Source organism: Mesoplodon densirostris, chromosome 11 (genome assembly GCF_025265405.1).
Source record: "Mesoplodon densirostris isolate mMesDen1 chromosome 11, mMesDen1 primary haplotype, whole genome shotgun sequence".
Classification (NCBI taxonomy): Eukaryota; Metazoa; Chordata; class Mammalia; order Artiodactyla; family Ziphiidae; genus Mesoplodon; species Mesoplodon densirostris.
The window spans coordinates 63,483,978-63,505,609 of NC_082671.1; the positions used below are offsets into that span (position 1 = coordinate 63,483,978).

The following is a 21,632-nucleotide window of genomic DNA, read 5'->3' on the forward strand; positions in this document are numbered from 1 at the left end:
CTCCCCAGCGGCCTTCTCAGCTCTCCGGAGGTGCCCTGCAGCTCCTGGAGAGACACACATGGAAGACAGAAAAGCATGGGAGAGGCCTCCCAGGACAGGGCGGGGGATGGTCCCTGTGCCCCAAGAGCCGCCCAGCCCCGCTCAGCCCCACCTGCCTTGGGGAGGAACCAAGGGCCCAGGCCTGTGCAGGCCACCGAGGGTGGTGGAGACACCTCAAGGCTCAGCTACCCAGGCCACAGTAGGTGGGGGACGATGACCTTTGGAATCACCCAGCCTCGCTGGCCCAGGCCTGCCCTCAAGGAGCTCAGGGTCTAGTGCGGGAGACCCATCCCCACACATTACATGCCAGGCGGCGGGGCCAGGTAAGAGGCTCAGGGAGGTCTGGCATGTGCAACTGTAGAACCCGGGTGTTGAGGGAACAGCCTCCCTGAGGGGTGTGGGAGGTGGTGAGGCCCTTGGGCACACACATGGAGGGGGTGGGCCACCCAGAGCCCTGAGGAGTGGGCCTGGTGCAAAGGGCTAAGGGTCCACGCGAGGCCCACAGGTGGGTATCAGGGAGGACAGCTTTGACCTCCGAAAACACTTAAATAAACCCGACGAGAGGGCAGGTGGGCCATGGACAAGGGCATGGGCCCTGCAAGCAGCGAGCTGCCAGCCACTTACTTACTGGGTCCCCCCACCCCCCGACTCCCACTTACTCATCTGCCAAGTGGGGACAAGGTGGCCCTTTCCGGGGTGGCAGCCACCCACGTACATCCCCTGGCACCCAGAGGTGTCCAGATACCAGCAACCGGGCTCATCCTCTCCCCGGGGCATCCTCAGACAGCCCTCCCATGTCCCCCAACCAGCCCAGTCCCACCACACTGTCCCTGTGGGCCACGTGAGGCAGGGTCCCCGACATCCAGGGCTTACCTCCCTTCCCCATTCCGGGCGCATCTCAAGATGGCCAATTCTCCGAACGCAGAGGCGGCCACATCAGGTGGGAGGCCGTTCCAAAGCTTAGACAGTGGCTGGCAAGAGGCCAGGTCTCTCCTTTTCCTGCTTCCAGCCCACCCGCCCGCAGACAGCAGCACAAACCCCAGCCTGCAGAGAACCTGTCCTGCCGGCCTCTCACCAAGGCAGACAGAGCGGGACCTCAACCTCCCCTCACGACGCTGCCCTGACCACAAGGCTTCCCCCAGGTGTCCTGCTCCCCACCTGCCGTCAGGAGGATTCCCAGCCCTGCTCCCTCCCCCACTCCCTCCTTCCGGCCGCCTGCCAGCAGATGAGGGTGGCAGGGGCACGTGTCCCCAGGGGCCCGCCCACCCTGGGAGTCACAATCCTAGATGTCCAGCTTAGAATGTGATAGCCCACCGCCTTGCTCCCCAGACCGGCACTGGCCCCCTTCCCCCAGGCCCTCCCAGGAGGGACACAGGCTGCCAGGGCGGGAGCAGCGGGGACAGGCTGGCTCCTCCAGCCCTGCCTTCCCTCCTGTCTATGGGCCAGCAGCTCTGCCCGCCCTCCCACCCCCTCCCACCCTCGTGCCCAGGGCTTTCTGCCTGCTGACTCATATTTCACTTCCTCTCCCCCAAATGTGCTCAGCAGCAGAGAAGTCACACATCTGCAGCCTCCACCGCTGGGCAGGCTGCGCGCTAAGGAGGATGACCGCCAGTGACCCTCACTTCTTTAAATTCTATTCCGGGTCCACAGCTTCCTTGGGTCCCGGTTGCCGTCCCTCCCCTCCAGACCTACCCCCCACCCCGCCCTCCACTCTTAGGGGCTGATGTATCCACACGTCCCCCGGCTTTCTTAAGCAGTGGCTGTGGAACAAAACACCGCTTTTCCTCCTAATCTAGGATGGGCTCAGCATGCTTGCGATGGGCTCGCCCAACAGGACAGGGTCGGGCAGGGCCTGGGGGCACGGCACCGCTGACCACCCTCCACAGGCAGCATCGGCCACAGGTCCTCAGGGAGGCCTCCTGTCCAGCCCACCTGTCTTGCTCCTGACCTTCCTCTCTGGATGGACTAGGGAAAGGGCTGCAGACACCAGGCCCTGGACACCTAACCTGGACGCTGAAGCCAGCACAGGACCCCAAGGACATGCCCGGGGGGTCTGGGAGGAGCGCACAGCAAGGCTCCACCTGCAGAGACAAGGGGCAGCGTCACTCGGGGCGGCTCCGCCTCTGGAACACGGCACCTGCGAGATGATTCACACACCTCACTGGCTTCTCAGCAGTGGCTGGAAGACGAGACACAACCGTCAGCGTGTGGACTGTGTGACCACCCCGTGGGCGGGGCGTTATGATCCGGTTCTTCTAAGAGGGAGATTCTGGTGATATTGAGGGTTTGTGTGTTTTCTCAACGACTCAAGTTGCTTCGGAGTTTTAAACGCCAAACTCCCTGCCGGAGGCCACCACTGACACGCGTCTTCCTGGCTCTGCCCCGCCGGGAGCCGTCTAGGCCGCAGCGCTCCCCACACCCTACCCCCCGGGCCATCACTGGTCAGACGGGACTCAGCCCAGCAGTGCAGCATGGCCACCCGCACCATAGAGATGCTGCCCCAGATGGTACCCGTGGCCCCACAGGTGACCCCCGTCACCCCGGAGCTCTGCAACCAGAGACGGGGAAACTCATCTCCAGGCAAGCATCTCCCAGCAGCTGTCTGCGGCCATCATAGGGGACCCAGCAGTTCCTCAAATATCAACCCAGAAAGCAGGAGGGACGGCTGTGGCACAGCAAGGACCTGGGGTGGGGGGCACCCAGTAGGGGGGGGAGGGCGCACAAGGAGACCCTGCCAGCAGGTGGCCTCCAACAGGGCAGGTGAGCCTCACTCCCAGGAAGGCCTGCCCACCGAGCCCCTGGCCAGCCCCCCCGCCCCCCGCTTCCTTAGGGCTCCCCTCACAGGACCAGGGGAGACAGGGTACCACCTCGGTGAGTCCCCAGCCCCACAGCAGGGAGACGAGGGCTTTCAGGATGCTCAGTCAAAAGCCTGAGCTGGGGGCAGGACAGACAGCCACATGTCCCATGGCTCCCCCAGTGTGGCCCGGAGCCCAGTCCTGCCCCAGCAGAGGTGTGGCCACACGCCAGCTGGGCCTCCAGGAGTCTTGGACAGGAGATGACCTTTGATAAACTGAGCCCACGCCAGCCCCAGCCGGTCCCAGGGAGGGCGGCATGGTGGCCCACACGTGCAGACAGTAGCATGTGAGCAGAACCTCCCCATGAGTGTAGACGGCACAGTGTACACGGCACCTCCTCACGTGCACAGAGGTGGAGCGGTCAGCACAGGAGCTCCCGCCGCTGCTCCGTCACCTGTGGGCCACTCCAAGCGACAGCCATCGTGGGTGCCACACTCAGAAACCCGGAACCTGGCCCACGACACATGGCACACAGGAACCCAGGCGCTGGACCAGCCGCTGAGGCCCAGCCGGTGTCCCGTCCACTGACCCCCCCCCCATTGTATCTCAAAAGGGCAGGAGCACAAAGGGACAACCGCGGTTCCAGGCATCTTCCAAGCCCGCCTAGGTGGCCGCCCCTTTCCTCTGAAGCACAAACCCCGCAAAGCCCTGCCTGTGGCTGCTCTCAGGTCTCCCTGGCCCTGGGTCCAGGGTGCCCGCCCCTGCCCACCAACTCGGCCCTAAAACAGTGGGCATCTTGCTGCCTCTCACTGTCCCACCTGCTCTGAAGCCTCCAGCTGAAGCCCTCCCCCACCCCAGACCCCACACACATGCGGACGGAAACGGGAGCTGGCATGGGGCCCCGAGTGAACCAGAGCAGAACTCGCCCAGTTCTCTACTTTCCAGAAAGGAACCCGGCCTCAGTGCTCCACCCCTGCTCCAAAGAACCGTGGTCGGAGGCCGTCCCTCCCCGCTGCAGTGCGAGTTCAGAGGTCAGGGGAACTCACAGGCCAGGATCTGAGTCAAAGATGCGTCTGAGCTCCAAAGGGTCCCACCAGCAGCCTTCCTCCTTGTGCCGCCGAGGCTGGGCCTCCAGGGTGTGTTCAAAGCCAGCCCCGCTTTCAAATTTCAAAGGGATGCCACGTCTGTGCCCATCCCCACAGGCACAGCAAGGAGCCCCCCAGTTCTCTTTTTCTCTCCTTGCAGGTCACAGACCTTCTCGGGGAGGCGGTGGGCCCCCCCCAGCCTCTGCAGGGCCCGTGCAGAGAACACCTAGCAGCGCCCGTTCCAACAGCACAGCAAGAACCCAGGGGAGTAAGAAGGAGCCACACATGCACACAGCATTCTGGCCCACGAAGCCACTTCCCAGGGGGCGGGGGTAACAGTCTGATCCTGCTCTGCAGCTACACTGGAACTGAACAATCAAGTAAATGATGGCAAATGGAAGGAGCCCAGTTTCCCACTGCTGGAATGGAAACTGATCAGCGAGGGGCGCAGGATCCACATAGTAACGACTATAGGTTACATCACTGGGATGAACTCACATCTCACTTGATATATTACTTAACGTATTAACACAGATGGTTACACACAGAAGTACTTACAGTCGTGTGCATATCCACAGTGTGCATTTCTGCTCTGCCAGCAGAGACGGCCCAGAGCAATGAGACCCCAGCAGCCACGAGCACACCCAGCGCCCAGATCTTGGTTTCTAAAACCATACTCCAGTAAAAGGAACCAGGCTCCTGGGAGAACTGGCTGATTCTAGGGCTGGGAGCACCCATAGTGCCAGGAAGTGAGGATGTGTCCACATCAGCCCACATGATGGGGGCGAGTCAATTGAACTCAGGAACCACCTGAACGAGCTCCCAGCGGCCAAGGCTGGAACAGTCTGACCAACAAAATAAGTAAAGTGGAACTGCACCCTAACTCAAAGTCTAAAATAAGGAGGCATGAATCCATACTGACGTAAAAAATGACTGAATAAATTGAGAAATGGGGGAGACGAGGCAAGTCTCCCATTCAGAAGATTCCAAATCATTTATAGGCACTCCACCCTCAAACCCCTTACGCGTGGGCTGCACATCCTGACTTCCTTCCAAGGAGGACAGCATGGACAGACAGAAAAGAGTAAGTTGACATCAGCCAGACGACCTAGGCCAGCATCACAGGGATCGGTGCCCTGACGGGATGGGATGAGGGTTCTTCACCTCTGTGATCTTCCTCCCAAAATCCACGACCCCAGTCTAACCCAGAGAAAAACATCCAAATTCCAGCAGGGCGTTTCCAACTGTCCAAATTCCAGTGGAGAGGGATCTACAATGTCCCTAATATTCCTCAAGACTATCAAGTCATCAAAAATAAGAAAAGTCTGAGAAACTATCCCAGCCCAGGGGAGCCAAAGGAGACATGACAACTAAATGTAGTATGGTGTCCTGGGGTAGAAAAAGGACATTAGGTGAAAACGAAGGAAATCTGAATAAACTACAGACTTCAGTTAATAATTATCAATATTGGGCTTCCCTGGTGGCGCAGTGGTTGAGAGCCCGCCTGCCGATGCAGGGTACACGGGTTCATGCCCTGGTCCGGGAAGATCCCACATGCCGCGGAGCGGCTGGGCCCGTGAGCCATGGCCGCTGAGCCTGCGTGTCCAGAGCCTGTGCTCCGCAACGGGAGAGGCCACAACAGTGAGAGGCCCGCGTACCACAAAAAAAATAAATAAATAAAAATAATCAATATTGGTCCATTAACTGATTATAACAACATTCCACACTAAAGTAAAATGGTAATAATAAGAGAAACCGTGGGGAGGGACAGATATATGGGAATTCTGTGTTTTCTCTGTAATGTTTCTGTAAGTCTACAACTGTCCTGAAAAGTACAGTCTATTATTAGGAAAAAAAAAAAAAGGAAAACAAAACCCCAAACCCAGCCTGCCACCCAGTGTGGGGCGTGGCGGGCAGGTAGGGCAGAGGTGGGGCCAGCAGGGCTCAGCTCACTCAGCAGCTCTGCCTGAACGTCCAGGACACCCAGAGCCAGACCTGGGCCTGCCCTTGAGGTGATCCAGAGGACACACACAGTACAGTTTCAAAGTCAAGTGATCACGCAATAACAGAAGGATAATCAAGGAAGAGAAATAGTGGGGCAGCCAGTAAAAGAGCCCCATGGGACTCAATGCCTCACAAACATGCCACCCCCCCATCTGCAACCATTCACCCCCCGACACTGTCTCCAACGAGGCCAGCCAGGAATCAGATAGATGAAAAGCGGGGCCCCTGCTCTCCAGGAGCTCAGAAGGCAGGCAGGTAAACAGAGGATCACACAGGATGACAGGCACAAGAGCCCTAACCCTGGGGGCATGGGAAGGCTAGGAGGGCTTCCTGGAGGAGGTGACTTGAGCGCAGCTCACATAAATGGTAAGTGTGCCAAAGGCCACTGAAAATGAGTCACATGAAATGGCTCATGGTGCCGGCACAGAGTTCTCAGATAGCCATAGCGACAGAAGGGGCCGCTATGAACTCTGACCCCAGGTGCCAGGTGATGCAAGGCGAGCTCACCAAAACTGGTGAGAAAGGTGGTCCAGGGTCACCTCGTGCTGGGGAAGAGGGGCCACACTTCAGAAGAGGCACCAAACACAACTCTGTCACTACACGCTGCCACACGGTTGAAAATGCATCCCGCTAAGTGAAGGAAAGCAGAGCCAAACATCCACAGAGCATATGATTCCTCTGATATGAAATGTCCAGGGCAGGCAAATCCATGGAGACAGAAAGCAGATTAGCAGTTGCCAGGGGCTAGAGGGAAAGAGAATGAGTGATTGCTAAAGGGGGTGATGAAAATGTTCTAAAATTAGATTGTGGTGATGGCTGCACAATTTTGTGGATATGCTAGAAGTCGGTGAACAGCACTTTCCATGGCTGGATTGCATGGTATGTGAACGGTACCTCGATAAAGATGCTTAAAAAACAAACGCACACCTCTCTCACTGCCCAGGTCTGCCCCCGCCTTTGGGGAGCCTGGCCCCTCCCCTCCCCCAGCCCCCAGCTTAGCTCAGCTGCAGGTGGGCTCCCCCAAGCCAGGCCCCCAGGACCCAAAGCTGCTGGTCCCTGGAGGCCAGGCTGCAGAGTGGCCCCCAAGGGCAGAGCAGGGAGCGCCTCCATCATCCCTGCTCTGGGCCGCTCAGGACCAGGACAAGAGGGAGAGAGCCCTTGCCTCCAGGGAGGACAACTGCTGTTGGGGGGTGGGGGGCAAGTGAGGGGGGACTTCTATAAATGGGGTGCTGGGGGAGGCCTCCCCAGCAAGGGGGATGGAGCAGAGATGCGCCTGACACAAAGGTCTGCCATCCCTGGTACAGCCCTGCAGCGGCACCTGCGGGGTGGGGGTTGGGGGGAGGCGGGGCCTCTCTGACCTGGGAGGGGGCACAGGCTGGGCTGAGGTGTGCCGCATACAGCACTCCATGCTGGCGGGCTGGGGAGGGCCTCCTGTGCCGTGTACCCCCTGCCCACAGGGAAGGGCTAGAGGCAGCAGCCCTGCCCACCGATGCCGGGGACCCGACCACAAGAGGGGTGAGCGGTCTCCCTGGGGGTCCCCGGGCCACTGCAGCCCTCCATGGCGCCAGCACACCTAGTTCTCCCACCACAGCTGAGCTGGGTTTGGCGGCACAGGAGGCTCTAGGGGTAGGGCCACCCATCACCGCCCCCGCCCCGGTTCCCGAGGGACAGAGCAGTGGGGACTTTCTGAGCGCCTCACTTCACAGAGGGAGCGGTGCCCAGTGTCAGGGTGTCAGGTGTCTCTCTCCCCAGGTGTGGACTGAGCTTCTGGGAGAGCCAGAGCCCTCACCCCCGACAACGGCCAGGGCCGCTCCACCCAACACCAGCCAGTGCTGGGGCGCACTGGCCCCCCTCACCACGACTCTCCTCCTGGGGGGAAGCTGCGATGGTTGGGCCTCCCCACCCAGGGCCTTCCTGGGGGAGGCAGTGCAGACGCGGCCAGCTCGGGCCAGGGCCAGCTCTCAGGCCTCTGGCTTCTATATTCCACACCAAGACCCTTGTTTCCCGGTGACCAAACGGAGGCCCAGAGGGGTTAAGCGTCTTGCCCAAGAACACACAGCGACAGACCAAGAGTTTTCTCCACTTAATCACCCTGCATACAGTACCCAGCTTAGGAACAGATACCCAGCTCTGCCGCTCACGAGCCTGTGGCCTCTGGGAAGTTACTTAACCTCTCTGTGCCGACGGAGCTAATAACAGCACCGACCTCCAGCTGTTATGAAAATCAATCATATCAAGTGCGTGGAATGCCATCAGGCCCAGAGGTAGAGACGCTCTTGCTATTAGCACACGTTTGATGGCAAAGAGACTTAACATCATGATTGTAAATTTACTTCCTCTGTTTCTTATACAAACCCCCAGAAATTCAACTGATTATCAGGGAGGCAGTGAGGTTAAGAGCAAAGCCTTCGTTGCCAAACAACCCGAGTTCCGATCCCAGCTCTGCTACTTAACTAACTGGGGACTGAGGCCAGCCGCCTGCCTCTCTGCGCCTGTTTCTGCCTCTGCGGGACGCATGGAAGTGGAGGTTGTGAGGACCACGCGGGGCAACGCGTGAAAGACACTTCGCACCACGCCTGACACCATCCTGAGTGATTTCTACTACTATTAATTTCTTTTTTCCTTTGGACAGGCCAGTCCTTCCTGTCTGCCGGTGTAACCACAGGAGGCTTTAATCACAGGGCTTAAACATAATCACAACCTTGGTTATAACTCAAATGCCAAATGACCTTAATAACCTTTAGATGGCGAGCGTCACTAATGGTGAATTACAGTCCAAAGACTCTGCCCGACTCCTCCGTGCAGGCCACGTGCAGACCCCAAAGGTTCAAAGAACACAGTTTTCTCTAATTAGGGTAACCCTCACTTTCTTGCTCCATCTCAATCAGCAAGAGAAGTCAGACGACCTGCCTTTAACTTCTCAAGTTAACCAATTGCCTTCCTCCGTCAGTGGCCGGCTCCAAGCAGGTGGCCCGGCTGCCCCTCACGCAGGGCTGGCTGTGCCTCAACCACTCTGTCCGCAAAATGATCATCACCGCCAAGGATCCAGGCCTCCTCCTCGTCCGCCAGCCAGCAACTGAACTCTCAGCCCCTTTACAAAGGGTGTTTTCTAGATTCTGCCCGGGATAAAGACCCCAGGAGAGCCCCCATTGCCATACCACCCAAAAGCCAAGGAAAAATCAGACCTAAACCCCTTGCAGCGCCTAAGGGCCCCCCAGCTGGCTTTCAAGTCCCAAGCAAAGGCCTTCCGAGTGCCACCCGAGTGGTCACACTAGCATGTCTGGGTTGGTAAACAAACAGAAGCTGCTCCCCTGGCAAGAGCATCTGTATTCCTATTACTCACTCTCAAGGCCCACGTCTCGTGACCTCCAATTCATTTTTAACTTCTTTAAGGGCAGGGATGCTCTCCTACGTACCCCAAGGCTGTCCGCGGCCTCCACAGGGAGCAGGGGTACTCGGCTTTCGACAAAGATGGTCTCCCTTCCTGCTGGTGACAGGAACAGCAGCCTCCAAGCAGGCCACACAGCCACCACCAGTGTCTTCCGCCCCAGCTGGCACACGTCCCCCACTGACTGGAGCTCCTCAGACGCTCGGCAAGTCCCCAGCATGGCCACTAGGCAGGAGCCCCCCATCCTGACTACACGGGGGGTCAAACGCCAGAGGCGCACAAGAAGAAAAACCAGCCTAGGTCCCCGAGAGGGAGTGGCCCCCAGAAAGCAGGACCTGGCTGGAGCCACGCCACTCCACAATGGGACGCCCACTCCTGCACAAAGCTCAGATGCGACCAGCTTCAGGAGGGCAACTCCCAAACCACGAAGCATGGGGAGCTGGAAGGGGTCCCCCTAGGGCCCCTGAGATGACAGTGTACCAGTGGTACAACCACTAACATGGGTCACACCATGGAAACATCAGGGGAGCCCTTCGCTTCTCCGATTACATTGATTCCACGGAGATGCAGACTGGGCCTGGCACTGGTATCTCTGTCACATCTGTAACATCGCTCAGATACTCTGTTACAAACAGAAAACGCGCTTCAGGCTCGCAATCTCCCCTGGCAACTGCACTTTCACTAGAATCTAATAACACTTTGTTTTCATTGGGCCTGAACCACTATTCTATTCTATTGTACAGCAAAAGTGGTGATTCAGGAAAAATGGGTCTGATTCTCCTCGTTTCTAGCTGGTGAAGGTGAGGCCAGGGGAGGGCAGGGGAAGCAGAGGTCACACGGAGCTGGCGACCATCGGGTTCCTGACACCCACTCTGGCTGGACAGATACGAGAAGCGCCTCACAGCCTGGCAGCTTGGAGAGACCACCAGGTCCTCCCTGCATGAAGGGCCCCTGCCCACCCAACTCAGTGGAAGACACAGACTAAGGCGGCCAGGGCCAGGGCCAAGCAAACCACACTTTGAGACCTTCCTGTACAGTTTCCAGGAAATGCCTTTCCCGAGTGCAGGCAGGCAGACAGCAAAGGGGTAGGCCCTGACCGTCCCCAGGCCGCACCTCTGGGACAGCCACACCCCATGAGGCAAGGCAGCCCACAGGAAAGAAGAGCAGAGAGGGGGTGGCGCTGTCTAGAGACTCCAGGGAACCCTACCTCCTGGTCCCCAGGACCAAGCTGGCATTCCCCCCCCAATAGGAGTCCAGCACTGTCCAGCCTGCAGGTTCAAGACCCCTGCCCATGGTCACAGTGCTGCAGAAGGATCAACATCATAGCCAAGACAGAGGGAAGGACAGGCAGGCCAGGTTCCTTACCTGGGCCAGGCAGGGAGTTTTCAGAGGGGTTTGCAACAGGAAGGGAGGGCAGGTTTAATGAGGTTCCTGATCCGAGGGGTCCCAGCTCACACTGTGGGATGTGCTTCCATCCCAGCAGGGGACAAGGGCAACAACTGGAGCACACTCACCCAGCCAGACTGTGTGTCCCCACATGGGCCTGGGACACATGGGGCAGAGTCAGGGAATCAACAGCCGCCAGGGGGCGAAGGGCACCGCTGGCCTCTCCAGGGTGTTCTGCTCTCTGCCCTGGGTGTGTCCAGTCGGGGAGGGGGGTGGGGGTGGGGGTCTGTATCACATCATCTAATCCTCTTGTCAGCCCCCCTCCCCGTTTACTGGTGGGGAAACTGAGGCATGAGACGGCTCAAGGCCTTCCTGCCCAAGGTCACCAAGCAGATGTGTGACGGAGGCAAGACTCCTAATTCCTCTCTTAACTATTGCACAGCCCTGCCCCTGCCAGGCCCAGGCCTGAAACTACCCCTAAGGCTGCGCTGCGATGAGTGCTGGGGCTCAGAAGCCTCCATTTTTGTAGGGGGGGAGATGCTCAGAACTCTGTCTTTTCTCCCCAGCCTGCACTAGGAAGGCAAGAAGGGAACCCCATCCTGCAGAAGGTGTCGCCCAAACTGAATCCTCCCCGCCTCCGGAAATGCAGGGCTGGCAACAGCCCCAGGGTGGACTCAGCTTCCAGGGGTACCCCCTCAGGTCTATAGCCCTGGCCGGGGCCGCTGCTCCTACTGCCAGAGCCTCCCTGCCCAGACAGGTGCAGCAGCCCGCCCGGCTCCGACTCTCCTCCCTCCCCCGGTTGTTGGCCAGGCCTGGACGGGGGTGCAGGGCCTGCTCTGGGCAGGCGGGGGCCCCGGGCTGGGAGCTGCTGCACTACACCTCTCCTCCATGCCTGCACGCGGGGCTGGGCCCCAGCAGAGCCCCACCAGCTAAAAGTCCCAAACAAAGGGAAAGGGGACAGGGCGAACGGAGGGGTGCGGGGAGGAGGACGAGCGCCCACAACTTTTTGGCGGGGTCGTCTCTGGGGTCGCAGCGGCCGGGGTCTCCCTCCTCCTTTCCTGTGTCCCCAAGGAGTGAGTCGCGAAGACGACATATGCCGAGACCGCCCGTGCCCCAGCCTGGCCGCGGCGACCCCCGCCCTGCCCACCACCACCACCCCATCTCAGGCCCCGCGTCCACGGGACGTCCTCCTCTCCCTGGCCAGCCCGACACAACGCGGGCCAGGAGACGCCGCGGCCGCGGCGCGCCCAGGCCAACGCGGGACCCGGGGGCGTGTATGCGGGGCGCGCCCGCGCGGGGCCCTGCTAGGGGGGCCCTGCTAGGAGGGCCGCTGGCTGCGGGCGCGGGGAGAGCGTGGGCGAGCACGCCGGGTCGCGGCCCGGCCGGCCCCCGTGGGGAGCCTGTCTATGTGTCCGCCGAGGTCCGTGTGGGCGTCCGCGCGCGCGCCGCTTACCCTGCGCGGAGATCGGGGCCACCTCTCATCCACCCGCCGCCTCGGCGCCCCCTTCTCCAGCCGCCCGGCCGCGCTGCACCTGCCGCCCGCTCGGGAGCCGAGCGGCGCCGGGGAGCCCGGAGGAGGCGGCCCCGCGGGTCCGGGCCACGAGCGCGGAGGCGGCGGCGGCGGCGGCGGCGGCGCCAGGTCGCGCGCTCGCGTCCCGCTGCGCGGAGTCTGCGCGCCCCCGGCCCGGGCTGCGCAGCCGCTGCCCCGCCCCGCGCGCGCTCGGCCCCGCCCGACGCCCCGCCCAACGCCCAACGCCCCGCCCCTCTCCGCCACGCCCAACGCCACGCCCCACGACCTGAGCTGGCAAGCCCCGCGCCGCCCCGCCGCGCCTTAAAGGGGTCGCGCCCATCCTTGCGCGGCCTCGGAGCAGCTGACCCACCCGGGTGCGGCCCCCCGCGGGGGCTCGTCTGCCCTGGCGGATTCGCACGCGAGAGCGAGCTGGGTCACGCGGCACCACCTTTGTTTGGGTGGCCCACGTGCGCCCCCGTCACCTGCACCTACGCGCACGCGCGGCGGCTCCTCCTGGTTGCGCCTACGGCCGCGCGGTCCGGCGGACGCCACAGGCACAGCCACGCCCAGGTACGCATGCTGCCGTCACTTCATCCGCGGTCCGCTGGCCAGACACCCCATGGGGGCCGCAGTTGGACCGCCTGAGGTTCAGACCTGGGTCACAGACTGCTACCGGTGGAGACCACATCCCGTAGGGAACCGCCTTTCCCCTGAAGCCACTCTTCGGCCCACCCAGGGGGAGGGTACCTGGAGCCTGCAGGGGGAGGGCAGGTGGGGTTGCACACACTCCCTCTAGACTCGAATCTGTAGCGGGGGCTGACCCCCCCGCCATGCCCAGGGGCGCTCCCTGTCCTCAGAATCCGGGCCTCTTTCTCTGAATCGCACCTTTGTCATTCAAGGGAGCCCATCCTGCACGCTTCCACACTACTGCATCTCCCCAGGCACCACACTGCGGGGCGGGGAGTTAGTAGAAGGAGGCAGCTTTAAGCCCACCTGCCCCCAACCCCTGCCCGAGTCCGGTTGCGCGCGCGCGCCCCCAGGAGAACCCTGCACATTCCTTGGCTCCCGGACCAGGGGCTGTCTAGCTCACCGGTAGAAGGGACCACCCTTCCAAAACCATAGGTCCTCATCCTGGGCTGCGGGCCCCACGATTAACTCCCCACCCAGGTCTGACCAGGAGGATGGCTGCTGGAGCTTGGAGTGGGAGGATTGGGGAACCCAGAGAACATGGAAGGCCCCAAGGCTGTCTGTCCCCAGACTTATCAGCCACCCCTCCTCAGCTGGGTCCTCTGGGCTGTGCCCTGACGGTCCCATCTGCCTTATGTGTCTTCAGCCCAGCTCCCCTGCTCTGCCCCAAACCCCATGACCGTGGGAGTCCTACAGACACCTCCAGGAATCCAGAACTGAGCTACCCCCCGCCCCCTACCCCACTACCTCACCCAACTCCCAATCTCCTATCCAGTCCTCAAGGCTCCCAGCTCAGGTGCCCCTGAAGCATTCCCTGGGGTAAGTGTCAACTGAAAAAATTTTGCACAACCTAAAAGTTGAGACTTATGTCTTCAGTTTTTTTGGCCATACCGCGTGGCATGTGGGATCTTAGTTCCCCAACCAGGGATGGAACCAGAGCCCCCTACATTGGAAAGGCGGAGTCTTAACCACTGGACTGCCGGGGAAGTCGCCAGGGACGGCAGCCTCTCACATAGCTCTGAGAGACGTTCCAAAGAAGTAAAGGCAGGAGCCAGGATACATAGGAGTTTTTGCTGGGGGGAAAAAACGTAGTTGAACAACAAAGGATTACTGATAATCACACAAAACAGGCATCTCAAGCTAATGATTTTAGTACTTTTCTACGGATGGGAAGAGGAAAGTTTTGTCTCATTGAAATCACTCCTTTCATATGCATCTTAACTATCTCGGGCCAGTGTCCTGTTTTTCTCCGACCTGAATCCCCTCAGGGTGCACCATTGGGGGCAGGGTGCGTCTGCAGTGACTGATGACTTGATGGCCACAGCATCCTTTGTTTACTGAAATGGCAGGTGACATTCTTTGTCCTCATAAGATTTAGGGCCCTTCTATCATCCTCCCCCATCCTGGGAAGGTAGAGCTGATAAGCCTGGGTCAGAGGCAGTCATTTAGGTGGGCTCCTAGCAGGAGGCCTTACCTCTCTGTGCCTCAGTTTCCTGACTGCAGAATGGGAGACCAAATGATTTCAGGTGAAGGGAGCTAACGCACAAACATGGGGTCTGTTTCAGGGCGGCAGGGGTACTGTGGCAAGCTGTTGGCAGGACTGTCTCTTCCCCAGTATGAGAGCTCTGTCGGGTGGTCTGAGTCGCATTCATGCCCAGTGTCCCCACCAGGACCAGGCCCAGCTTCCAGACCCCACTGGTTCCTTCTCTGTCCTGGCCTGGAATACACTGTGCCCTCACAGCTTCCTGGCCTTACCTCTCTGCTCTCCAGGCAAACAGGACTAGAGATTTTCCCAAACACGTGCTCAGTTTGCCTGCCCCCAAGCCATTGTTCCAGCCACATCCTCCCAGGACCACCTTCCTTATTCAAACTCCACCCAGCCTGCAAGACCCAGCTCCACAAAGGCCCCCTCGCTAGCCTGGCCAGAACTGGTCCCAGCCTCCCTTGCAGCCAGGGCCCTCAGGACTCCCCAACATGGGCCCCGCCCCCCCCCCTGCATCCATCACCCTGTTGTTGGTTGTGTTCTTGTCTTTTCCCCCAACTCTCCCCATCAACCCCGCCTGGGGAAAGACCCAGATTATCCATGTGTGTGTCCCTGCCCCGCACCTCAGGACCTTAGCCAGTCTCTGTAATTGTCAGAGCCCTTTTGTTCACAGATGACAGAAATCCACCTCAAACAGGCCCCAAAGGTGACCTCTTTGTGCATGAAAGTAGCAAGTGCAGTGGTTGACATATTCACGCACAGCCCTCCACCCTAGCGGGGCACAGAGCGGGTGCCCAAGGACTGTTCTTGAATGAAAGACCAGGACTAGGGGGACCAGGCAGGAGACGGAGGAACCAGGGGAAGGGAAGAGGTTGAAGCATGTTTCTGGGGCCGCCCCAGCGTCCCTGACTTTCAGCCCAGCCTACAGACATTCACTGGGCGCCCACCCTGTACCTGACACTGCTTGCGCTGTGCCTGCCTGGTGGACAGGCATGGACCAGATACACCCCAACGTGGGGCACTTGACGTTACAGGGCGCCCACACCACCCTGCTTGGCAGCTCCTCGGAGCCATCCTATCCCCCCATTTACAGAGGAGGACTGTTACGGGCTGAACTCTGTTCCCCAAAACTTATAAGTTGGAGTCCTAGCCCCCAATTCCTCAGAATGTGATGTATTTGGAGACAGGGCCTTTGAAGAGGTGATGGAGTTAAAATAAATTCATTAAGGTGTGCCCCAATCCCACAGGACTGGGGTCCTTATAAGACAAGGAGGTTAGGACACCCACACTCAGAGTGACGACCGTGTGAGGACACAGGGAGAAGATGGCGCTCTGCATGCCAGGGAGCGAGGCCTCGGGAAGAACCAACCCTGCTGACGTTCTGATCCTTCACCTCCAGCCTCCAGGCTGTAAGGGAATAAATCTCTGCTGCTTAAACTGCCCCATCCCGCGGTATCTGTTATGCCAGACCTTGCGGACAGAGGCTCAGAGCAGTCACCTGGCCCTCAGGGCCACACTGCTGAGGGTCAGCAGGGCCACCACTGGCTCCCCACCCCACCGCTCGAAGCTGAGCTGGACCTGGGGCATCGGCGGGGCATCGGTGGGGCAGAGCTGTGCACAGCGGGCGGTGCCAAAGTCCAAGCCTGGCTGCCGGCTCTGGGAAGGTGGCCTGGAGCCCGCACACACCCCGGGGCCAGCCGAGCCCTCAGAACCCCATCCCCTAGCCTCGGAGTCCTGGAGAGCCCCTGGGAGCAAGATGCCTAGACCCACGTGACGGGCAGAAGCAGGGGATGTTAGTGGCCAAATGAAGGCCTGGGCAGCAGGGGTCGGGTCCTCTCTCGCCCTCCGTGACCCTGCCCAGCTCCCAGCAGCGCCCTGGGTTCATGGAAATGACATTGGCCCTCGGTATCTGAACACACATCCCCGTGTCCCACAGGACGCTGACACAGGGGACTCAGGGAGAACGAGATCCAAGCCCAGCGACTGCCAGCTCCAGACTCCTGGTGCTTTCCTGTGTCACCTGCTCCGGGATCTGGCAGTACCTGGCACTGAGTGGCCCCTGGTAGTGGGGGAGCTGGGGTGGAGCCTGGGCTCAGGAGGGAAGGAGCCTGGGTCCTGGGCGGCTGGAAGGAGAAGGCAGCAATGGGAGTAGGGGTGGGGTAGGGAGCAAGGCCGGGGTGGGGCGGGGGGAGAGAGCCCCACTTGTTCTGTTTAGCTGGAAAAAGGCAGGAGGACAGCCCACTGAGTTCAGGCTTATCCGCGGAGCAGCAGGGAGCTGTGGAAGCGTTTTCAGCAGGGACCACAAGATCGCACCGGTGCTTTTGGCAGAGAAAGGCTTCTGGCTCCAGAATGCTTCCAGAGGGTGTTGACCGGAGGGTCTCAGAGTGACCAGCAGGTGGGAGGCGGGTGGAGCAGCTTTTATAGAGCCCTGCCCACAGTCACGGGACTTGTCCACCGCCCAGATCACAAATGGGGGGACGTGGGGAATAAAGCCCCAGTCTCACACCGTGGGCGCTGCCGCTCAGGCCTTGTGGCAGGGAAGGTTGGGACCACCCTGCGCATGCTCTTTGCCACGGGAGGGGCAGGACTGGGTCTGCTCTTGGTGGCTCTGTGTCCTTGTACACACCACCCAACCCTCCGAGCCTTGGTCTCCCCCTCTGCAAAGCGAAGAAGTGAAATGCCCAGTAGCAGGCTGGGGTTGTGGTCTCTACCACGGCCCACGTGGTTCCCACTGGACAGGCTGGCCGCAGCCGGTAGGGGAGGCCAAGGGCATGCAAGGCCTCCTCCTCCGAGGGGTCTGGAACAGGATGTACGGTGCCTGCCTGCCTGTCCAGAGGTGGAAGTTCTGATAGTTCCGTATATTCTGAGTCAGCCAGCACACGTTATACTCCAGTCCCTGGGGCTGACTTGCACACAGTAGGCATTCAGCAAATGTGGTACTAATGGTGGCCAAACGACGCCCAGAAACGTAATTCACATGTTTCCTCGGCTTTAAAATGCCACCGGGTAAGATGCACCATCAACTTAATAACAGCTTTTGAGGAAAAAATGAACCACCCAACCTGCATCAGAGCCCTCTGTTGTAAGTTGCGTCAGCATCTCAGAAATGTTAACATGGGAAACAAATGAGCCTCTCAGCAGGGGAAGCGTGGTGATAAATGCAAGATGTGAAGGCTTTTCTCTGCTTGTGGCCATAGAGAGATGGTGTTCCCTGCGGGGGGAGTGGGGGGGAGGGTCCTGATAGAATACTTGGCTCCTCAGCAGGGCTTAGCCAGGCCCCAAGGAGGCGATGGAGCCCAGCACCCCAGCCTGCTGGCCTGGGACGGGGGCTTGCAGCACAAACTTGGGGTCCTGGCTTCTGAGCCTGACAGAGTGCGCCACCTCGTGGCCTCAAACGGCAGTGCAGGGGCCAGAAGCCGAGCCCCTGGCCAGCCTCCCACCCCCAGGCCTAGTCCTTGCTGCCACGCAGCCTGCCATGCCGGCACCATGCCGGCACCGCAAAGGGCCACGTGGACAGGTCTCCCTCCTTAGCAGCCAGGCCTTCTATCCCCTTGGGGAGGAGACTGGGTCTGCTAGCCGGGATCTAGGCTCTGGGTCTTACCTGCTGTGTAACCCTGGCAAGTCCCTCCACCTCTCTGTGCCTCAGTTTCCCTACTTTGCAGGGTGGTGGCCAGACCTCCTTCCTTCTCACCCCTCACCCTGCAGACATGCAGACCTAGCCTACATAGACCTTCTTGTTGGGGAGGAAGACCCATGCCTGAGCCCCCAGTGTGAGCGGTCAGTGGAGCTGGGGGAGCACCTGCCACATCCCAGGGGCCGGGGGCTTCTCGGAGGAGGGGTTTTCAAGCCAGGGTAGAGATCTGAAGGAGGGAAGGCGTGGCAGCAGCCAGAAGGAGGAGGTTGTGGAGGGGCCCCCGCCTCTTTGTTGGGCCCCTGGGGCTGAGTCGGTGGGGGGAGACTTAAGGAATTGTAACAGAGCAGCCTGGAGGAAGTCACGGTAACATTACCCAAAGTTATAAGAAAAGGAGCAAGGCAGAGAGTTATGATCCTATGGGCCAGCTCTGTCTAATAGAACTTTCTAAAATGATGGAAGTACCCTGTATCTGTGCAGCCCAATGCAGTAGCTACACATGGTTATTGAACATTTAAGATGTGGCTGTTGTGGGGCTTCCCTGGTGGCACAGTGGTTAAGAATCCACCTGCCAATGCAGGGGACACAGGTTCAAGCCCTGGTCCAGGAAGATCCCACATGCCGCGGAGCAACTAAGCCCGTGCGCCACAACTACTGAGCCTGCGCTCTAGAGCCCGTGAGCCACAACTACTGAGCTCCCACACCACAACTGCCGAAGCCCTCACGCCTGGAGCCTGTGCTGTGCAACAAGAGGGGCCACCGCAATGAGAAGCCCGCACACAGCAACGAAGAGTAGCCCCCACTCACTGCAACTAGAGAAAGCCCACGTGCAGCAACAAAGACCCAGCACAGCCAAAAATAATAAACAAATAACATAAATAAAATAAGTAAATAAATAAAAATTTAAGAAACAAAACAAAAAAAAGACGTGGCTGGTGTGAATGAGGAGCTGAGCGTGTAACTGCATTTCATTTTAATTAATTCGCATGTAAATAGTCAAATGTGGCGAGGGCCAAATGACATCAGACAGCACAGCGATGAAACAGGAAAGTGCAGCAGAAAGACGTGCCCACTGGGAATTCCCCAGTGGTCCAATGGTTAGGACTCTGTGCTTTCACTCCTGGGGCCCAGGTTCAATCCCTGGTCGGGGGACTAAGATCCCTGCAAGCCATATGGAGCAGCCAAAAATAAAAAACTAAATTAAAAATTAAAAATTAAAAAATTTTGAAAAAGTTGCACATGAATTAAAATTAATTCACGTGTTGGGCCTCCCTGGTGGCGCAAGTGGTTGAGAGTCCGCCTGCCGATGCAGGGGATACGGGTTCGTGCCCCGGTCTGGGAGGATCCCATATGCCGCGGAGCGGCTGGGCCCGTGAGCCATGGCCGCTGAGCCTGCGCGTCCGGAGCCTGTGCTCCGCAACGGGAGAGGCCACAACAGTGAGAGGCCCGCATACCGCAAAAAAAAAAAAAAAAAAAAAAAAAAATTAATTCACGTGTTAAAAAAAAAGACACGTACCCACAGAGCGATGAAAACTGTAGCTAGGATTTAAAACTGAGACCCCCAAATTAAGAAAAATGATAGAAATCATGAAAAAATAACATAATTCAAAATTTAAAACTCAGAAAATAAATGATTAGAGGAAAAGAAAATATGAGAGTTGAAGAGCTTGGGGCATAATTAGAAATAAAAGGAAAAAAAATCTGAGAATGAAAGACAAAACTAAAAGAGACCCAAGAAGGAGTATACAGAACGGATAATGCCTCAAGATAAATAGAAGATAGGAAGTAGGACATTTTTTTAATTCAGAAAGAAATGATGAAGATATAAAAGGGTTTGAGGACTTCCCTGGTGGCACGGTGGTTAAGAATCCGCCTGCCAATGCAGGGGACATGGGTTCAAGCCCTGGTCCGGGAAGATGCCACATGCCACGGAGCAGCTAAGCTCGTGCACCACAACTACTGAGCCCGCGTGCCACAACTACTGAAGCCCGCGCGCCTAGAGCTCATGCTCCACAACAAGAGAAGCCACCGCAATGAGAAGCCCACACACCACAACGAAGAGTAGCCCCACTCACCACAACTAGAGAAAGCCCTTGCGCAGCAACGAAGACCCAACACAGCCAAAAATAAAGAAATAAAATAAATCTATTTAAAAAAACACTATGAGAACTTAATTTGATTACTTTATATAGCCAATACTTACTTAGATTTACCCACTTATTTATATAACTTTTTTATTGTGGTGAAATGTACATAACACAAAATTTAGCATCTTAACGATTTTAGGTGTATAATTCAGCAACGTTAAGTCCATTCACATTCTTGTGCAGCCATCACCACCATCCATGTCCAGAACTTTTTTCATCTTTTTTTTTTTTTTTTTTTTTTTTTTTTGCGGTATGCGGGCCTCTCACTGTTGTGGCCTCCCCCGTTGCGGAGCACAGGCTCCGGACGCGCAGGCTCCGGACGCGCAGGCTCAGCGGCCATGGCTCACGGGCCCAGCCGCTCCGCGGCATATGGGATCCTCCCAGACCGGGGCACGAACCCGTATTCCCTGCATCGGCAGGCGGACTCTCAACCACTTGCGCCACCAGGGAGGCCCCTTTTTTCATCTTTTGCAAAACCAACTCTGTGCTCATTAAACACTAACTCCCCATCCCCCTCCCCCAGCCCCTGGCACAACCATCTGCTTTCTGTCTCTATGGATTTGACTCCTCTGGGGACCTCCTGTAAGTGGAATCATACAGTATTTACCTTTTTTGCGTTAGCTTATTTCACTGAGCATAATGTCCTCAAAGTCCATCCATGTAGTAGCACGTGTCAGAAGTGCCTTCCTTTTCAAGGCTGAATGATATTCCACTGTGTGTAGAGACCACACTTTGCTTACCTATTCACCCATCAATGGAATTTGGGTTATTTCCACCTTTTGTCAATTGTGAACAATGCTACTATGACCATGGGTGGGCAAGTATCTGTTTGAGTGCCTGCTTTCAATTCTTTAGGGTATATATATATACACCCAGGGATGGAATTGCTGGGTCATACGGTAATTTTATATTTAACCTTTTAAGGACCTGTGTTGCATAGAAGCTGCACCATTTTGCATTCCCGCCAGCAAAGCCCAGGGGTTCCAATTTCTTTACATCCTTGCCAATGGAATGTTATTTTCCTTTTTTTTGTTTTGTTTTCTTAAACTGTGATAACAATCCTAATGGGTGTAAAGTGGCATGTCTTTTTAAATTTAAGCATTTTTATTATTCTTTGAGTAGGTGTTAAGGACTGAGTCCTGTGCCTCCCTCCCCAAATGCATATGTTGAAGGCCTCATCCCCAGTGTGGTGGTGTTAGGAGATGGGGCCTTTGGAAGGTGCTTAGTTTTAGATGAGGTCATGAAGGTGGGGTCCTCATGATGGGATTGGTGTCCTTATAAGGAGAGGAAGAAAGAGAAAGAGAGAGATCTCTGTCACCATTTGTATGCACCGAGGAAAGGCCACGTGAGGACACAGTGAGAAGGCAGCCGTCAGCAACCCAAGGAGAGAGCCCTCACCAGGAACTGAATCAGTGCACCTTGATCTTGGACTTCCAGCCTCCAGAACGGTGTGAAACAAATGTCTGCTGTTTAAGTG

The 21,632-nt window shown here is 58.0% G+C and overlaps 1 protein-coding gene across 5 annotated transcripts in view; it reads right to left on the reverse strand.

Moving 5' to 3' along the window:
* GRAMD4 (GRAM domain containing 4) overlaps positions 1–12,293 on the reverse strand; it is a 78,068-nt gene extending 65,775 nt beyond the window's left edge. For 2 of the 5 annotated variants that reach the window (XM_060113346.1, XM_060113345.1), the window contains exon 1: positions 12,151–12,293. In XM_060113346.1, the coding sequence (XP_059969329.1) occupies positions 12,151–12,179 (29 nt within the window). In that variant the 5' untranslated portion in view covers positions 12,180–12,293. Of the gene's footprint in view, positions 1–912; positions 1,002–12,150 lie in introns of those variants that run through there. The other 3 variants (XM_060113348.1, XM_060113349.1, XM_060113347.1) reach the window with 3 other exon arrangements.
* Positions 12,294–21,632: the final 9,339 nt, after the last annotated feature.